At 40.0% G+C, this 19,697-nt stretch overlaps 1 protein-coding gene and 1 long non-coding RNA gene across 3 annotated transcripts in view; one reads left to right on the top strand and one right to left on the bottom strand.

Moving 5' to 3' along the window:
• Window positions 1-4,568, top strand: part of ctsba (cathepsin Ba) — an 81,246-nt gene extending 76,678 nt beyond the window's left edge. Inside the window, exon 10 of the mRNA XM_063007091.1 lies at window positions 4,168-4,568. Coding sequence (XP_062863161.1) covers window positions 4,168-4,241 — 74 coding nt within the window. The 3' untranslated portion in view covers window positions 4,242-4,568. The remainder of the gene's footprint in view (window positions 1-4,167) is intronic.
• LOC134325067 (uncharacterized) lies at window positions 776-18,923 on the bottom strand. 2 transcript variants are annotated; one of them, XR_010014253.1, is made up of 3 exons: window positions 18,787-18,923; window positions 15,164-15,243; window positions 776-1,042 (listed from the first exon to the last, which is right to left on the bottom strand). It is a non-coding gene; the product is annotated as an uncharacterized LOC134325067 (long non-coding RNA). The 2 variants fall into 2 exon arrangements; XR_010014254.1 differs by lacking the exon at window positions 18,787-18,923 and adding an exon at window positions 15,585-15,630.
• Window positions 18,924-19,697: the final 774 nt, after the last annotated feature.

The raw sequence follows: 19,697 nt of genomic DNA, 5'->3' as shown, positions 1-19,697 counted from the left end.
AGGGAGATGGGTCTACAGGAACCACTTTCCATTGCTACCCATGCTGGGACCCATTCACTGAGCCCATAATGGCCCTCACGCCAGTAAAGCACATGTTGTGTATTAGATGCCCAGAAGTAGAGTTGAAAGTTTGGTAATGTAAGGCCCCCTATTAGTCTGGGTTTCTGCAGGATTGATTTATGAATTTTTATAATCATAATCATTTTTGTTCCAAATGATTATGGAGAAATATTGGTCCAAGTTTCTGGACGATTTGGGTAGAAAATGGAATATTCTGAAATAAATATGAAATTTTGGGTTAGACATTTATTTTTTATAGAATTTACTCAGCCTACTAATGATAACTGGAGTGAGTCCCATCTGGAGAGAGCATTTTTAGTCTTGTCCAATATCTGAATAAAATTCTCATTAGATCTGAATATTTACAGGATAGGGTGAGTCCTAAGTATTTAAAATTATGGCATGACAACTGAAATTCCACTGCATCCAATGGTAAGGCACTATGGTAAGGTCTAGCTGGATCAGAAATGAACAGCACCACATCATCCGCATAGAGGAAAATTTTGTATTCTAGGCCTCCCCTGTCTAGGCCTAACCAGTTTCACGGGTGTGGCCGATTACAGCATGTTCCCGCTAGCATCACCTGTTTCACTTGCACCTTGCATTGAGAAATCTTTTTTTTAACTGATAGCTTGATTATCTCAGCAAACTTGATGAGATAATTTCCACTCATCAAGCTCACAAAATGGCAAGCCATGACCCATCATTGCTTGTAAAGACTTTTATTTTTTTACCTTTTATTTCCCCCTTGTTACCAGTTCACCTGCTTACCCTCCTGAGACCCAGCAATTCATTTTTGTCCACTGTAGTGGATATTATGTTTTTGCTAATATCTCTCATACTATACATGTATATTTAGTTCTGTTGATTCTTAAAGTGGACAACAGGGGCTTTAAAATGACATCACATGAGGGGGGATGTGTCTTTCTAGCTTCTTTTTGCTGTCTTTATTAAAATGACCACCATCACAGCAAGCACATTCCTATGGAAAAAAAGAAAAATAAACATTATTGTTATACTTTAAAAGTTTTTCGACTGTTATTTTAATTGTTTCAAGTAAGTAAACATCTCAGGTATATTTGAGTGAGTTTTCAGAACTGAGCTTATTTTCATAAGTACACTGTAGTAGACATCAGGACTTTTTAGTAGACAGCTCAATGACAGGCAGAGAATATTCTTAACAGAATCACTGAGGGATATTCGAAAATAGATCTTTCAGAGGTTGAGAAGCCAGTGAGAGAGCATAAGACAGGAGTAGGTGAAAGCTCAGATGGCTTAGATGAGGAAGATCCAGATGAGGTGGACCAAGGTGCAGCGCAGATGCAGTAGCTTGAACACAACACAAGAAGAGAGCAAGATTTTTTTAGGAATCTCAGAGTACATGGCATGCCTTGGGTATCCAAGAATAAAAATGTACTTGGCTGCCAAAACAAGAGTCCCTATTATATTACAAAACCATTCTTGAAGAGAGTGCTCCAAGGTTGCCTCAGCCTACCTAGGCCAGCATAGGTCTGCAATTACGAACAAATAGTTCCCTTCACAGGTTGGTGCCCAGTTTGCCAGTACGTTCCTGGCAAACCACATCCAACAGCATTCACCAAGTCGATGGACAACAAGTTTGTTGTCATGGTATCTACCGCTCATGGAATTGATCCCCAGGATACCTGTTCCAGATGGGACTTGGGCTTGCTTGTTTTCTTTTTTGACCAAGTTATTAAGTGGTAGCAAAGTGTAACAGTAACATGGGGGGTGTTGACACAGAATGCCCAGTTGCACCAATAAGTGGACTGGTCATATCATGCTTCAAATCACTGATTTGGCCATCACCAACTCATGGATTAAATACAGACAGGACAGCCAGATGATGCAACGGCCTGCAAAGAAAATCTCCCAAAACCTGCAGTTTAGGAGAAATGTTGTAAATGTGTCATTCTTTTGTATTTCATTTGTTTTGTTTGAGGTGGGTTTTTTTTTTTTTTTTACTGGATTATTCCAGTGTATATTTCCATGAACATACTCAGCTGTTTCACATTTGAGAACAATTACAGTGGGGCCAAAAAGTATTTAGTCAGCCACTGATTGTGCAAGTTCTCCTACTTAGAAAGATGAGAGAGGTCTGTAATTTTCATCATAGGTACATTTCAACTATGAGAGACAAAATGAAAAAAAAAAATCCAGGAGATCACATTGTTGGATTTTTAAAGAATTTATTTGTAAATTATGGTGGAAAATAAGTATTTGGTCACCCACAAACAAGCAAGATTTCTGGCTCTCACAGACCTGTAACTTTTTCTTTAAGAAGCTCTTCTGTCCTCCGCTCATTACCTGTATTAATGGCACCTGTTTGACCTCGTTATCTGTATAAAAGACACCTGTCCACAGCCTCAAACAGTCAGACTCCAAACTCAACCATGACCAAGAGCAAAGAGCTGTCGAAGGACACCAGGAAGAAAATTGTAGACCTGCACCAGGCTGGGAAGAGTGAATCTACAATAGGCAAGCAGGTTGGTGTGAATAAATCAACTGTGGGAGCAATTGTAAGAAAATGGAAGACATACAAGACCATTGATAATCTCCCTCGATCTGGGGCCCCACGCAAGATCCCAGAACTACACGGAGGGACCTGATGAATGACCTGCAGAGAGAAGGGACCAAATTAACAAAGGCTACCATCAGTAACACACTACGCCGAGAGGGACTCGGTGTCAGGCGTGTCCCCCTGCTTAAGCCAGTATATGTCCAGGCCCGTCTGAAGTTTGCCAGAGATTATATGGATGATCCAAAAGAGGATTGGGAGAATATCATGTGGTCAGATAAAATCAAAATGGAATTTTTTGGTAAAAACTCATGTTTGGAGGAAGAAGAATGCTGAGTTGCATCCCAAGAACACCATACCTACTGTGAAGCATGGGGGTGGAAACATCATGCTTTGTGGCTGTTTTTCTGCAAAGGGGACAGGACGACTGATCCGTGTTAAGGGAAGAATGAACGGGGCCATGTATCGTGAGATTTTAAGCCAAAACCTCCTTCCATCAGTGAGAGTGTTGAAGATGGAACGTGGCTGGGTCTTCCAGCATGACAATGATCCCAAACACACCGCTCGGGCAACGAAGGAGTGGCTCCGTAAAAAGCATTTCAAGGTCCTGGAGTGGCCTAGCCAGTCTCCAGACCTCAACCCCATAGAAAATTTGTGGAGGGAGTTGAAAGTCCGTGTTGCCCAGAGACAGCCCCAAAACATCACTGCTCTAGAGGAGATCTGCATGGAGGAATGGGCCAAAATACCAGCTACAGTGTGTGCAAACCTGGTGAAGACTTACAGGAAACGTTTGACCTCTGTCATTGCCAACAAAGGTTATGTTACAAAGTATTGAGTTGTACTTTTGTTATTGACCAAATACTTATTTCCCACCATAATTTACAAATAAATTCTTTAAAAATCCTACAATGTGATTTCCTGGATTTTTTTTTCTCATTTTGTCTCTCATAGTTGAAGTGTACCTATGATGAAAATTACAAACCTCCCTCATCTTTCTAAGTAGGAGAACTTGCACAATCAGTGGCTGACTAAATACTTTTTTGCCCCACTGTAAGTCCTGTTGTCCACTACAGTGGACGTGTTGTAAATTTTGATTAAAAATACATTTAAAAATTTTTTTCTTTGCAATGTGTTTTTCACCACCCCAACACTTAATTTATGTAAAGAAAATACAATTTAAAAAGCTTTTTTTTCCCCCTATGGGTCTCAGGAGGTTATTGTGGAATGCTGTAGCTTGAAAATTCTAAAAACCTTGCCTTTGTCTGAACTTTTTTGCTGTGTGTTTCAGGCAAGTTATAAATGTTTATACTTACAAAGTACAGTGAAGCTGGCAAGGCACTGGCAATCTTTTCTTTTTACTTTTGTCAGTTAAATAATCAAGAGAATTAACAAATCATTTTTACTGCATTTTACACAATGCCCCAACTTCTTTGGAAAGGGGTTTGTATTTTTTCCATCCTCTCTAAGAAATGACTCTTCCTTGCAATTGCTAATGAATGACTGCCTTAATTTATTGATTTAGTACTTAGTAAAGGTGATAGATTTCATTGCTATTTGTGTTACTCTTTCAGGTTTTTTCAAGATCCTGCGAGGTGTGGACCACTGTGGCATTGAGTCTGAGATTGTAGCTGGTATTCCTTTGTAACTCTTACACAAGGGAGAAGAGTACATTTTTATTGAAGTATTCTCATTGGTACCTTTTTAAAATACAGATGTCTTTTGACTAGACATATTACATAGCTTTGCTTTCCTACCTATGAATTGAATTGATATGAGCATTTTAGTGTTGCATCTCTGATCATTTTAATAGACAATTTGCAAATGATTATAGCCCAAATGATTATATATATATGTTTTGGGTTTTTTTTATTAATTAATGGACTTTTTACAAGGTGATGTTTAAAAATTAATGGATTTGTATTATTTTATCTAAATGCATTTGATTGTGCACAGGCTTGAAATAAAGTGAAATGTAGCAAATGTGTGTCGTCATTCATTGATTTATTCATTGAGTAGGTACTGGTCCAGTAATCAGATGGTTGTTGGTTCAAGTCTCACCACAGCCAGGTTGCCACTGTTGGGCCCTTGAGCAAGGCCCTTAATCCTCAGCTGCTTAGACAGTGTACTGTAAGTCGCTTTGAATAAAAGCGTCTGCTAAATGTCGAAAATGTAAAGTGAGATCCTTTTTGTACCCACATCAAAATAATAGGTTTTACTTTTCTTTTGAGCATTTTATCACCTTTTTTTTTTTTTTGTTTGACTAGTCTAAATCAAAGTTCAAATCAATACTTTAATTTTCTTTTTGGTAAAGTTCAGTTTCCCATGGCACGAAGTGATCCATATTGGTGTAGGTGAAATTTTAGCCATAGAGTAGATTATTTTTTTTAAATGTATAATTCCTTCACCCATCAGTCCTTCCTTCATCATTCCTTCCTTCCAAAATATAGACAATCTGTTTACATTTGACTGAGCGGTGGAGTTTGGCAACTATCTTGAAGTTTAGCTGGTTCTGCCATCTAATCGTTAAAAAAAGTGTTAACATCTTGCGAAATCGGTGGGTATCAATCAGAGATAGCAAATTACTGTGAGTGGCAAAGCCAAAGGTCATTGTACGTCTGTGGAGGGATATAAAGACACCAGTCATCCATCCAGTATGTTCAAGTCTTAGAGGCTCTGTTAACAGAACTGGGATAAACTACGAAAGTCCATGTGTGCAAAGCTTTTAGAGATTTATCAAAGAGGACCTGCCAAATGGCCTTCAACAAAGTAATGAGCAAAGAGGTTGAATACTTTGTGAATAAGATATTTCCATTTTTAATTTTTAATTGTTGTTAAGTGTTAGGTGCAGCCTAAAGTCACTACACAGACGTCCCTTCTATAGACATACATCAGGCGAGGAAGAACTCTGTGAATCCCACACAGGGAACGCACTCGAGTTTGATATGCCTTTATTTGTTCTGAATTACAAGAGTCTTCATACACAGCTATCTCTTGAATAGGCTTAATGTTTGGTAAGATTAAAATAATGTTAAAAACAGGAATCTGTTCCTGTGTTTTTTTGTTGTTGTTTTTTTTTTAGATAATTTAGTGCGTCCAATTTCATCCCATCAATCATCCTCTCACTAAAGCCGGTCCCTGCTCCTGGTCAGGGCTGACGCGGCCGTTCCACGCCTCCTCTGACACGTGCACAGCCAATCGACCGTCTTATCACCCACACTTGACGAGTGCAGCTCGGCAGAGCACCGTGCACGGAGGATCACACACTCCACCGCACCCCCTCCTGTCTCCATGCAGGCGCCACCAACCAGCCAGCAGAGGGCGCAACCGCCCCAGTCCTGAGAGAGTATCCCGTCCGGTCTCAAATCCCGCCGGGCCGCATGGAGTTGGGAGTCAGTTCTCATCACGGCAAGCACAGTAGTTGGTTGTAGTCGGTTGTCCATGGACATCATCATTAGCCTTTTTCAGTAGAACAAAGAATAACTTTGTAGCCTGATCCACGTTGTGCTGTCATGTGCTGTATCTGTATGTTCTGTAGGATATGTATTGTTTGTTAACATGCTGATTCCACAGCATCAAACTGCTTATTTACTATTAACTTTAATTTTAAATATTTGAACAGAAAGCAGTTATCATTAGCCTGACAAGAACTAACATTGCTAATTTGCTATTTGTTTGATAACTGAAGGAGAATCTATTAATTTACCAACATCATTAAAAATATTGATACATTGCTTGAAATGACTGGTAAAGTAGAAACAGTGAAGCCATTCAAACCCACGATCCATTAATTACCCTGAGAAGATTACTTCTAAGAATGACAGACAGGAATACAAACTAAAAATCCTGAAAGAAAACTCAGAAACTCTGTTGAAGGACTGCAGGCTGATTAATGGGAAGAACACCACAAATCTGATCTTCTACACTAAAAACAACTATCTGAACTACATAGAAATAGAGCTAGGTTCAAAGTCATGTATGACACCTCCACTCAGCCCACACCTCCACACCACTGTCACCCAAATCAAAGACCGTCTAGTCCAGTTAGAAGCAGAGATAACCTAGTTAAAAAAAAACAGTTCTCCACCCATAATACAACAGAACCGCTCAGAGACCAAATCAGGCAACTTGAAAGGATGATACAGGAACTAAGAAGGGACATCAAAAACTTAAAAGACAGAAAAACAACTTGCATATTACATAGAGAAAACGGAAAAAGAACGGTCAAGCTTTAAAGCCGAACAGTCAAACCCCAAACAGGAGATACACAAGAGAGATATCGTCATACAAACACTAACAACAAGGCTCCAAAAGGTCTCCTGCACCCTTGGACACCACCAACAGACGTCTCTGTGTGACATACACAATTTTTTTTTTAAATAATACTCTAGGTGAACCCAGGTGTATAATTATCCATACAGGCATAATCCATCCAGCTATGGTGTGAAGAGCTGCAAAAAAAGAGCTGCTGAGACCTTTCTGAATGCAAAAGAATGCACACAGAGATTTCCGTCCAGACACCATAACAAGAGTCAATACTGACATTACTAAAAGATGTGCTCCTATCTAAAATAAACACCTAGCCCACCATACCAACATCTCGCTCCATCACCTGTACAACCATGTGCACCTGAATAAACACAGTATCAGGGAATTTGCAGCACCTAAAAGATGCAGCACTGGGTATAAAAACACCCACACACACATCAGGACAGTGACAATATCACAGTCACAACAAACCCATCAGAAGACCTCCAACATGCTAACACACCCATCAATCCCACAAACCCAACAAACAACCTGCACAATAGTCCCACCTAACCAGACCAGCACCAGGCAGACCAGCCCCTCATAGCCCTCCAATACTGCCAACCCCACCAAACCACCAATTACAGCAAACTTTAGCAGCAACACCTCAACGCCTCATCCAGACCTCACAAATACAACACAGCTATGCTGAGGCTCTCAGAGGACCACCACAACACAATAAGTTGGGTGAGATCAGACAAAGTATGTACATATGTACAGTATATACATGTATTATCTAATTGTAAACACGAGACAATATACACAATACAAATCAATAAAGCTATACTGTCATCACAGAAGGATCAACCCCTCTGTGCCATTTACATTCCTTCATCAGAGTCTCTGCACTACTCTGAAGACATGTTCTCAGAGCAAGAGAGAGAAACCTGGCATTTTCAGGCCAAGGGAAATGCGCTTGTCTGTGGAGACCAGAATGCCAGAACAGGAACACAACCTGATACCATAAACACATACAAATTCATCAATAACAACAAAATTCTTGACCATGTTATTAACGAAAATGGCAAAGACCTCCTGCAGCTATGTCAAAGTCCAGGTCTCTACATCGTCACTGGCAAAACACGAGGGGACTACGAGGAGGTACACATTCTGCTCAGCTCTTTGTAATAGCACAGTAGACTACATGATTTAGACCTTTTCTCTCTCAGCATTTAACAGCATTTACTGTTAAAACTCTAACCCCTGATCACAACTGTGATCAAAAAGATGGAAACTAACCCCACCACACACACACGGTCCAGTAAGCTGTACAACATCCCAACAGCGCAGAAGTGTTAAAAAAAAACAGTCAGCAGCGTAGAAATCCAAACAAGCTTAGACAACTTTCTGGACACTGAAAACACTCACAGTAAAGAAGGAGTGAATCAGGCAGCTCAGAGAAAAATTATTCAGATCCTGAAAGACAGTTAAAAATCTACTTAAAAACCTAAATACACAAAAGAAGGCAGCTGGTAAAGCAGTAAGCTCTTTCAGTATGCAAATGTGCAGTATGCATGCAACCTCGGCCATACTAAATGACTGCATTGTTTCAGCCGAGGACTCCACTAGCAAGGTCATCCATTCCGATAAGCAATCTACATCAACTGTTTTGGCTGTCAGTCAAAGCAGAGTATCCTGAGCAGTACCCTGAACTGGCAAACTTAGCAACTGATGTACTTTTGCCTCTACTTGGCTCTGTAAAGCAACGTTTTCTGCTCTCATCTACATCAACACATCACTAATTCCACATTGGGGACAAAAAACCATTAGAGAGAGACACAGAAGTTTTTGAAAATTGCATAGACAAAACAAACAATGCGCACAGGGCAGATTTCCACTGATTTCCACTTACAATAAACATACAAAAAAGATCAATACATTTTTGGGAAACATCTAAAAGAGAGAGACCCACAATCTTACACCACGAGCTGAGCAAATACACCAGTCCCCCCATTCAACTGGTCCTAAGTCACTGCACTGTCATGCTATTAACCCACACTGACACACCACTTACACACACCTACACACTAGCCTACACACTAGACAAAAACACCGGCTCACCACTAACACACACTAACACAATAAAGACTGAGGAAGAGGAGAAATTTGCAAACCCAGTTAGAATGAACCACATTATACAAACATTTAGAACAAAGTATCTGTGTTATAGGTAAACTGAAACTAAAGTCCAAAGTAAAATGCAGTGCAATGCAATGCAAAATGCAATTATTTGGCCCCAAACTTCTTCCACTACAGTGGAGCAGATTATCTGAGCATGGTGTCTGATCCTAAATTGAGAAACGCCTTGACGAGGTACAAAGTGGGTGCACACAACCTGGCTGTGGAGAAGGGCGACACACACAGCCCTGGCTGCCCCGAGAGGAGAGGCTGTGCCAGCACTGCACTGTCAGTACAGTAGAGACAGAGCTGTACTTCCTCACCCAGTGTACTAGATACCACCACATTTAGTCCCAATTCTTCCACAAATTCAACAGCATCGTCCCAAACTTTAACTTTAAATAAAAAGAAGAAAATAACAAGTACAATCTATACAAAATAGAACTGTTTCTAAAGTCATCTTTGAGCTTTTCTGACGCTTTAAATGTGTAATGTCACTTTTAAAAAGTAATAGGAATGTACTAAAACACTGCAGAACTTTGCTTAAAGCACAAAAAGCAGGCTAAAACGACAGTCTGCGGGTTGCCATCGGACGTCACCTGTAATCTTTAGGTCTTTAGGTCCGAAACTATTGAGACTGTGTCTGATCATCGTGTCAGTTGCAAGCGAAAACATGATCAAAAAGCATGTTCTTATAACTTCATTAAAATTAATCTAAATGTTACAGTTATATTAAAGTTAGGACTACTAAACATTAGATAGCCTGAGTGTAAAAATGTAATTGTAAATGAAATGATCACAGATAACTCTTATCAACTGAAAATACTTGAATTGTTGGATACTTTTATATTCATTATGAAAATAATCATAATCCACTTAAAACTGCGTTTGATTCTATTTTAGAATCTGTAGGTATTGCCCAAAATGTAACAGGACCCACTCACCACTGTAAACATACCTTAAGCTTAATATTAACTTACCCAGCTAGCACAATCATCTGGCCCAGTTCCCACTTTTCTATCGGCACAGTCGGCCGAGTGACAGAATTGGCCAGAATCGATGTAGCCAGATCCGGCCCAGTTTTTACCACAGCTGGGTTTGGCTGGTGCTCGTAGAAAAGCGTGCACGCCGACGCTGGTTGTCCAGCTGTTACCCAGCGTCCAGTCTCTGATTCCAGCGGCGTGCGCCGGCAGAACGAGCGTCACCATAGCAACAGTGCGATGCGAGTCGTTGAAAAAGAGGACTAATTGTTCGTTCGTGTGAGGTAAATGAACATTTAATCTTAATAACTTTTTACCTAGCAAAAAGTAAGCAGAAAGTCAATTATGAGTTTTGGATTAAGATAGAGAGCAATTTGGAAATGGAAACTGTTAGGTAATGTTATCTAGTGAGTTTCAGGTTAACTGGTAGTCTGAACTGAAACACTTCAGGTAACGTTAGCTAAAAGGCTAACAGTTTCTAGCATTAGACAACAACTGCAAAATAATTGAAGCTCATTGAATACTGTGGATAACGTTAACGTAAACAACTAGAGATTGCATTTCTGGAGAAAATGCGAGTGTGATTGCGGCGTATTCAAACGCTGTATGTAAGTCTAGAGCGGCATCAACGGGCCGGACGATTCAGAGTCGGAACGGCGTCGATATCTGGAAATGATATCTGGAATCTTGGATAAAAGCGTCTGCTAAATGCTGAAAATGTAAATGTAATTGTCAAAAACGGGCTTGGCAGGCGGCCGGGTGTGCCTATCCAAAAATTACATCCATGTCCCAGTGTCATCAGTGGCCCGGAAGAATTAGAGTTGAAACGGCGTCGATATCTTGAAATGTAAAAAAACGGGCGTGGCGGGCGGGTGTGCCTATCCAAAAATTGGATCCATGTCCCGGTGTCATCAGTGGGCCGAATGATTTAGAGTTGGAACGGCGTCAATATCTCGAAATTGAAAAAACGGGCGTGGCAGGCGGGCAGGTGTGCCTATCCAAAAATTGCATCCATGTCCCAGTGTCATCAATGGGCCGGACGATTTACAGTTGGAACGGTGTCGATATCTCAAAATATTTTTTTAAATGGGCGTGGCAGGTGGGCGGGGCTGCGTATCCCCATGCTGTATCCAAGTCGGGGTGTCATCAGTGGGCTAAACAATTTAGAGTTGGAACGGCGTTGATATCTCAAAATATAAAAAAACGGGCGTGGCAGGGACTAATAAATTAATGGAAGTGAATGGGACAAAAAAACGGGCGTGGCGGGCGAATGGGAGGGTGGATCCAAAAGCTGTAAACAAGCATTGTTGTCATTCACGGGCCGGACGATTTAGAGTTGGAACGGTGTCGATATCTCGAAAATTGTAGAAAAAAAAGCCAGACAATTTGGCCAAAAACGGTAAAAAACGGGTGTGGCGGGCGAACGGGCGGACGGATCCTAAAGCTTTCTTCAAGAAGTGGTGTCGTTAACGGGCCAGACGATTTAGAGTTGGAACGGCGTCGATATCTCAAAATGTTTCGTAAATTAATGGAAGTCTATGGGAAATTTTATTTGGAAAAACGGGCGTGGCAGGCGAACGGGCAGGTGGATCCAAAAGCTGTATACAATCATGCGTCACACAAATGGGCCGGACGATTTGGCGTTGGAACGGGGTAGATATCTCAAAAACTGCGGGGCAAGTTAAACGGACAAAAAATAATAATAATAATAATAATATGACTAACGGATAACAATAGTGTGATTGCCTTACTGCAAAGAACAACAACAATAATAATAATAACAACAACAAAACAACAATAATAATAACAATAATAATAATAGTAATAAAATAATAAGCAACAGACGACCTACCATCTCTGACTGTACATCCACAAGGTGGACCAAAAAAGCAGGTGTGTATAATAATGGAGTGGACAGTAAGTGGACTCATTGTTTAAAAAGTCCAGCAACACTGCTGTGTGTGATCCTTTTAAACCAGCGCAACACACACTAACACACCACCACCACGTCAGTGTCACTGCAGTGCTGAGAATCATCCATCACCCATAATACTTGCTCTGAGGTGGTCCTGTGGAGGTCCTGACCATTGAAGAATAAGGTAAAAGGGAGCTAACAAAGTATGCAGAGGAACTGATGGACGACAGTGTAACTGTAGAACTACAAAGTGCACCTATATGGTTAGTGGAGCTGATAGAAAAAGAGTATACATACAAGGAGGTGGTTTTAATGTTGTGGCTGATTGGTGTATTATTTGGTATTGTATTTAGTTACATTTGTAAAAGACCGTGGCAGTCTTTTCAGTGACTTTTGCAACTGTTCTCTTTGTGTGACTGAATAACTGGAACACAATTACTTGTCCAAAAACTTTTTATAGAACGTTATTTTAAAAGTTAATTGTAGATGACAATTAACTTAACTGAAGTGTCTGTACTTCTTTATATTATTTCTATTACGGGAAACGTTTTCTTTCTCACTACTAAAAATACTTGTTTTACTAAAATACTTGTTAGTATACTTGTAATACTTGAGTTTTCTCTCTGACATTGCAGTAAACATGGACAGCAAGTAGAAATTTGCTAATCGTTGGCCTGCAAAAGATCAGCACCATGCACCATGTTAATAAACTCAGACATGAATGTGAATTAGACAGACACTGAGCTGAAATAAATGGTGTTCCATCTGGTAGATCGGGTTATTAGATGTACAGAACAACATAAACAGAATGTCCTGTCTCTAAATAGCTAAATGAATAAACAAAAAATACAGAATCTAAATTGCACAGATTTTCTATTTCAGGTTATTTACTGCAATAAACTAGCAGATTTACTAAAACTGAATAATAGGCTTTCAGTCTGTTAATCCCTATCCCAACCCCTATACTTCTGCAGGTGCAGTGAGACAAAATTCATTCTGCAGCAAAGCAGTCGATGAGGAAATTGAAAAAGATGATAAGTTATATGAAAAGATGGTGGCAGAAAAAAAAGACTGGAAAAAGCAAGACCAAAAGAAATGTGAAGAACTGTATATATATATATATATATATATATATGTGTGTGTGTGTGTGTGAGTGTGTGTGTGTGTGTGATAAATATTTATGGTATGTATATAGGATGTATTAGTAGATGTAGTAGATGTAGTAGTAGTAGTATGTTTAGTAGTATTGTGTATGTGGAGTATAGTATTTATATTTACAATATTGTTCACTTTTATAATTATTATTCTTATATGCAATTACACTGCCTGGCCAAAATAAGGTAACCACCTAGATTTTACTAAGCAAATAGGTAAGGCCTCCCATTGGATAATTACAAAGACACATCCTGTGGTCGTGGAAAAGATGTTCATCTGTTTCAGAAGGGTCAAATTATTGGCATCAAGCAGAGAAAACATCTAAGGAGATTGCTGAAACTACTAAAATCGGGTTAAGAACTGTCCAACGCATTATTAAAAAGTGGAAGGACAGTGGGGAAACATCATCTTCCAGGAAGGAAAAAATCTTGAATGATGGTGATCGGTGATCACTTAAACGTTTGGTGAAATCAAATGGTAGAAAAACTTCAGCAGAACTCAGGGATATGTGTAATAGTGAAAGTAAGAGCATTTCCACATGCATAATACGAAGGGAACTCAAGGGATTGGGACTAAACAGCTGTGTAGCCTTAAGAAAACCACTCGTCAGTGAGGCTAACCGGCAAAAACGGCTTCAATTTGCTAGGGAGCATAAAGATTGGACTCTGGAGCAATGGAAGAAAGTCATGTGGTCTGATGAGTCCAGATTTACCCTGTTCCAGAGTGATGGGCGCATCAGGGTAAGAAAAGAGGCGGCTGAAATGATGCACCCATCATGCCTAGTGCCTACCGTACAAGCCTGTGGGGGCAGTGCTATGATCTGGGGTCGCTGCAGTCGGTCAGGTCTAGGTTCAGCAACGTTATGTGCCCAAAGAATGAGGTCAGCTGACTACCTGAATATACTGAACGACCAGTTTATTCCATCAATGGATTTTTTTTTCCCTGATGGCACGGGTATATTCCAAGATGACAATGCCAGGATTCATCGGGCTCAAATTGTGAAAGAGTGCTTCAGGGAGCATGAGACATCATTTTCACACATGGATTGGCGTCCAGACCTGAACCCCATTGAGAATCTTTGGGATGTGCTGGAGAAGACTTTGTGCAGTAGTCCAAATCTTCCATCATCAATACAAGATCTTGAGGAAAAATTAATGCAGCTCTGGACAGAAATGCGTGCCGTAATCAAAGCTAAATGCAGTCCAACGAAATATTAGTGTGTGTGACCTTTTTTTTGGTCAGGCAGTGTATATGTTATTTTTTATATAATATTCATATAGTTGTCATTTTGGTTCACTTTTATAATATTCTGATTATTATTTTTTAATACTCTGATTATTATTATTATTATACTGCTTGCTGCAATTATCTTAATAAAATACTTTCTGCTGCACAATCTAGTTAATCTGTAGCATAAATGTATCATTTTATCTATGCGGATGTGAAAGGAGAAGAAAACGGGAAATAAATAGTATCGCAGTGTTTTGGGGGCAATTCTGGCCCATTTATGGGAGAGTCGGCGGAGATCTAGCATCCGGATTTGGGCCAGTGTATTTGGCCCGATACTGGGCAGTCATTCAAAAAGAGTCAGAGCCGACATGGGCTGCCGGCACTGAACCAGATGCGGCAGGCTCGGCTGGCAGGAGCTGCACCGGAAGTGGGCCACAATTACAAGACTAGCTAGGTATGGTATTGACATAGACAACTTGGTTGTTTTACCACAAAATGACTTGATTTCTGATCATTCCCTCCTAATGTATGAAGTGTCCCTATCTAATAATATACAGCAACCACATTGTTTTAAATCTAAGCCTATTATTGCATCTGCAACTGCAGCAGCATTCATAAACAGCCTACCGGAATGATCAATTATGCCTCCATCAGAGTCTTAAAAGAGTCCGTATTCACATACAGATCCATGCGTTTATAACTTCTCGGTTAGATTATTGTAATGCTCTTCTCACTGGATGCTCTGGTAGATCTATAAACAAACTCCATTTGGTTCAAAATGGTTAATCATATTACTCCTGTTATATCATCTCTACACCGGCTGCCAATTAAATTCCGCATTAATTACAAAATACTTTTACTTACCTACAAAGCGAGTGAACTTATTGAGCACTACAACCCAGCACGTTCACTTCATTCATAAGGTGCAGGGTTACTTGTAGTTCCTAGAATTAAAAAAATCAAAGTTGGTGAAAGAGCATTTTCTTACATAGCTCCACAAGTTTGGAATAATCTTCCGGCCTCTGTTCAGGATTCAGACACAGTCTCAATGTTCAAGTTCAGGTTTGATGACGGTGGGGGAGGTGGGCGCCGACATCCTGTGAAAGCCTTCATGACTGTGTTACCTGCTAACTCTCCCTTTTGGTTATGCTGTAATAATTAGAGGTGCCGGAGTCTCATGCTACTCTCTGCAAAACTGGCATTTTACTCTAAATAATTTCACATTTTAACTATGCTTTCTGTTGTTTTACCCCAAGGTGGTTCTAACGGTAACCTGTTTACCCACCTGAGGTTGAAGCCTGCAAGTTGAGACTGCTGTGTTAATATGTAATGGGAACCTGGTATGTTTGCAACAAAAATGTCCAGAACTCACTACAGATGTTATTACAGACTGAATACCTCCATTTACATAACTCTAGTAAAAAACTTCAAGTTCTATTTTATTTTGTGTATGTATGATTTGTGTAAATCCTTTTCAATCAAATTATTTTCTGGGACGGGACACCCACATCAATGTCAAAACTAGAGGGCGCAACTTTGAACATTTCGCGTGTGTAAATATCCCTCTCGCGAGTGCAAATGTGAAACTCGCGAGCACAAAAAGAGGAATTGCGTGCACACTGATCATAAAATCGCTCTCAAATGTTGTTTTTCTGCTCGATTTCATTGTTGTGCGCGCGCGCGAAAGCAAATTGCGCTCGGCTGTTCTTTCTGCGCGAGAGAAGATTTTGCGCTCGAGTTTTGAAAGGGGTGGTTTTGACAGTTTGGGGGCGGGGTCAGGGCCGGCTCTATCAGCGAATGTTATTGGCTCTATGCATGCAAGCTCTGTGACGTGTTTCCGTTTAGCCTTAGTCGGACAGTCTAGCTTCTGGTTTGTGAGAACCCCCGGCAAAGTTCTAAACACAACATGTCGTATAGCGGTGAATATGTAGAGTTTGCGTTTTCAAACACAAGATCGAGGTGGATCGGAACATTCTCAGGGTTCCTGTTGAACGCTGCATTCGACGGGTAAAAGAGCATAAGTTGTTCGACACGGTGATCGCTATGTCCATTTCTGTTTACTGTGTTTTGCCTGCATGTGAACTATCGGATTGGACCACTTGACAAGGCATGAAGCTAAACACGCCTTTAAATAACGTGTACATTTAAATATTGTAAATATATATTATAGTTTATACTCTATTTCTGTGTTAAACAAAAGCATAAAAACCAACAAAAGCCTCTTTATTATGTAAACATATCTTTTATATCTACACTCTTTATTTGATCAGTTCTACAATTACAGACTGTAGTTCATCTGTTTCTCTCTATACTGTGTTAGCCTCCTTTCTGTTCTTAATAATCAGGACCCCCACAGAGCAGGTATTATTTAGGTGGTGGATCATTCTCAGCACTGCAGTGACACTGACATGGTGGTGGTGTGTTAGTGTGTGTTGTGCTGGTATGAGTGGATCAGATACAGCAGCGCTGCTGGAGTTTTTTAATATCATGTCCACTTACTGTCCACTTTATTAGACACTTCTACCTAGTTGGTCCACCTATTGCTGCTATCTATTGCTATCTATTGCTGCTGTTTGAGTTGGTCATCTTCTAGACCTTCATCAGTGGTCACAGGACGCTGCCCACCGGGCGCTGTATTTATCGTCTTATTTACTCATACCAGCACAACACACACTAACACACCACCACCATGTCAGTGTCACTGCAGTGCTGAGAATGATCCACCACCTAAATAATACCTGCTCTGTGGTGGTCCTGATTATTAAGAACAGGGTGAAAGGGGGGCTAACAATGCATGCAAAGAAACAGATTACAGGCAGTAATTGTAGAACTACAAAGTGCTTCTATATGGTAAGTTGAGCTGATAAAATGGACAGTGAGTGTAGAAACAAGGAGGTGGTTTTAATGTTATGGCTGATCAGTGATAGATGGATGGATGGATCGATATCAGAAGAAACAATAAATGAGCTGGTGTTTCAATACTTGTCCATATTGAGTGTGTAAAACAGTTTATCTCCACCTTTGCCGTTTCTCATGTTTTGTGAATCTGGCAGTTGTTTAGCATTCATTTCATGATAAATAGACCACTTGAATGGTGTTAAAGACTTGAAATAAAATCTTTTTACATTTAACTTTAAATGAAAGTCATTTTTTTTCTCTCATGATACAAGGTTTTGAATTGAACAGCATATATATTTGATACCCTATTGCTGCCAGCTTGACACTGATAAATTCTGTAATGATTATGTCTTGATAACCTGCCGTAAGAAACATAAAAATAAAAAAAATCAAAGTTTATCCTCACATTTACTACAAAAATGTTTTTGGGAGAAAGACATGTTAATACTGTAACATCAAATTAATTAAATGACATGAAAATTTAAAGGTCTGACATATAACATTTGATAATAAATAAAAGATAACTCAGTAATATATTGGCAAACAAAACTTTTTACACTTAATGAAAAGATTGAGGGTAAATTGGTAATATATTCAGTCAGATATGTTAAGTTTGTTTTATGTTTTATTAGGAATTTAAAGTACCAGAGTTCAAAAGAGGACAAATTGTTGGTGCACGTCTTGCTGGCGCATCTGTGACCAAGACAGCAAGTCTTTGTGATGTATCAAGAGCCACGGTATCCAGGGTAATGTCAGCATACCACCAAGAAGGACAAACCACATCCAACAGGATTAACTGTGGACGCAAGAGGAAGCTGTCTGAAAGGGATGTTCGGGTGCTAACCCGGATTGTATCCAAAAAACATAAAACCACGGCTGCCCAAATCACGGCAGAATTAAATGTGCACCTCAACTCTCCTGTTTCCACCAGAACTGTCCGTCGGGAGCTCCACAGGGTCAATATACACGGCCGGGTTGCTATAGCCAAACCTTTGGTCACTCGTGCCAATGCCAAACGTCGGTTTCAATGGTGCAAGGAGCGTAAATCTTGGGCTGTGGACAATGTGAAACATGTATTGTTCTCTGATGAGTCCACCTTTACTGTTTTCCCCACATCCGGGAGAGTTACGGTGTGGAGAAGCCCCAAAGAAGCGTACCACCCAGACTGTTGCATGCCCAGAGTGAAGCATGGGGGTGGATCAGTGATGGTTTGGGCTGCCATATCATGGCATTCCCTTGGCCCAATACTTGTGCTAGATGGGCGCGTCACTGCCAAGGACTACCGAACCATTCTGGAGGACCATGTGCATCCAATGGTTCAAGGCGGTGCCTTGTATCAGGATGACAATGCACCAATACACACAGCAAGACTGGTGAAAGTATATACAGTATATACCTGATATTTGCAAGGAGAAGATGCATCAAAATGAAATTGTAATGGTATGCTTCAAAGCTAACTAAAACATAAATCTCAATACTGGTCTGTCAAGCTAGATGTAGTGTTTGTCTAGTCTAGCAAAACAACCACTAACCAGTTTACAACTAGCCTACTTGCATGGTTATAAGGAAATGCTTGCAAACGTACTTACCTTCGTATTTGTCAATGTAGCTGGTGTTGTACATTTAAAATCGTTCACTGTCAGACGAGGTTAATCTTGAAGAAAACAAGTGTAAAAGAGAGAGCCACGATATCTGCTTGTTGACAACCGGCGTCTGAATACCGGAAGTTCATCTGCGCGCACAACAATGAAATCGAGCAGAAAAACAACATTTGAGAGTGAAAAAGACAGTTTGAGAGCGATTTTATGATCAGTGTGCACGCAATTCCTCTTTTTGTGCTCGCGAGTTTCACATTTGCAATCGCGAGAGGGATATTTACACACGCGAAATGTTCAAAGTTGCGCCCTCTAGTTTTGACATTGATGTGACGCCATATCCCTGTTCCTCACAAGGTTTCTTTCTGTAATTTTAAGGGAGTTTTTCCTTGCCACTGTCGCCCTCTGCCTTGATTCTGTGAAGTTGCTTTGAGACAATGTCCATTGTACAAAGCGCTATACAAATACATTTGACTTGACTTGAAACCGCTTTTTCGACCATGTCTGACTCTGAAAATGCCTTGTGCCATGTTACAGTCTAAAAAGTAATAGGAATGTACAAAGACACTAATTCAACTGTGCTTAAAGTGTATATTTGAGCTTGTCTGACACAAATTCATTGTTCATGTTAATTCATGTTAATATCAACAACGTAAATAAATAAATAAACAGAAACTTTAAAACACTTCAGAACTGCATTTAAAACGCTTACTTAAGCTTGTCTGATGCTGCGAATGCGTTGTGCAATTTCACTATTAATAAAGTAATTCAAATTTAAAATAAAACACTAAAACACTACAGAACTGTGCTTAAAGTGCTTCTTTGAGCTTGCCTGACAATGACAATGCATTGTAATATCGCTGTCAACAAAGTAAAACAAATGTACAAAAACACTAAAACACTTC

The sequence above is a fragment of the Trichomycterus rosablanca genome, chromosome 13 (genome assembly GCF_030014385.1).
Source record: "Trichomycterus rosablanca isolate fTriRos1 chromosome 13, fTriRos1.hap1, whole genome shotgun sequence".
NCBI lineage: Eukaryota > Metazoa > Chordata > Actinopteri > Siluriformes > Trichomycteridae > Trichomycterus > Trichomycterus rosablanca.
Note: the sequence above shows the minus strand (reverse complement) of the source record. Positions and strands in the feature narration are given on the sequence as shown.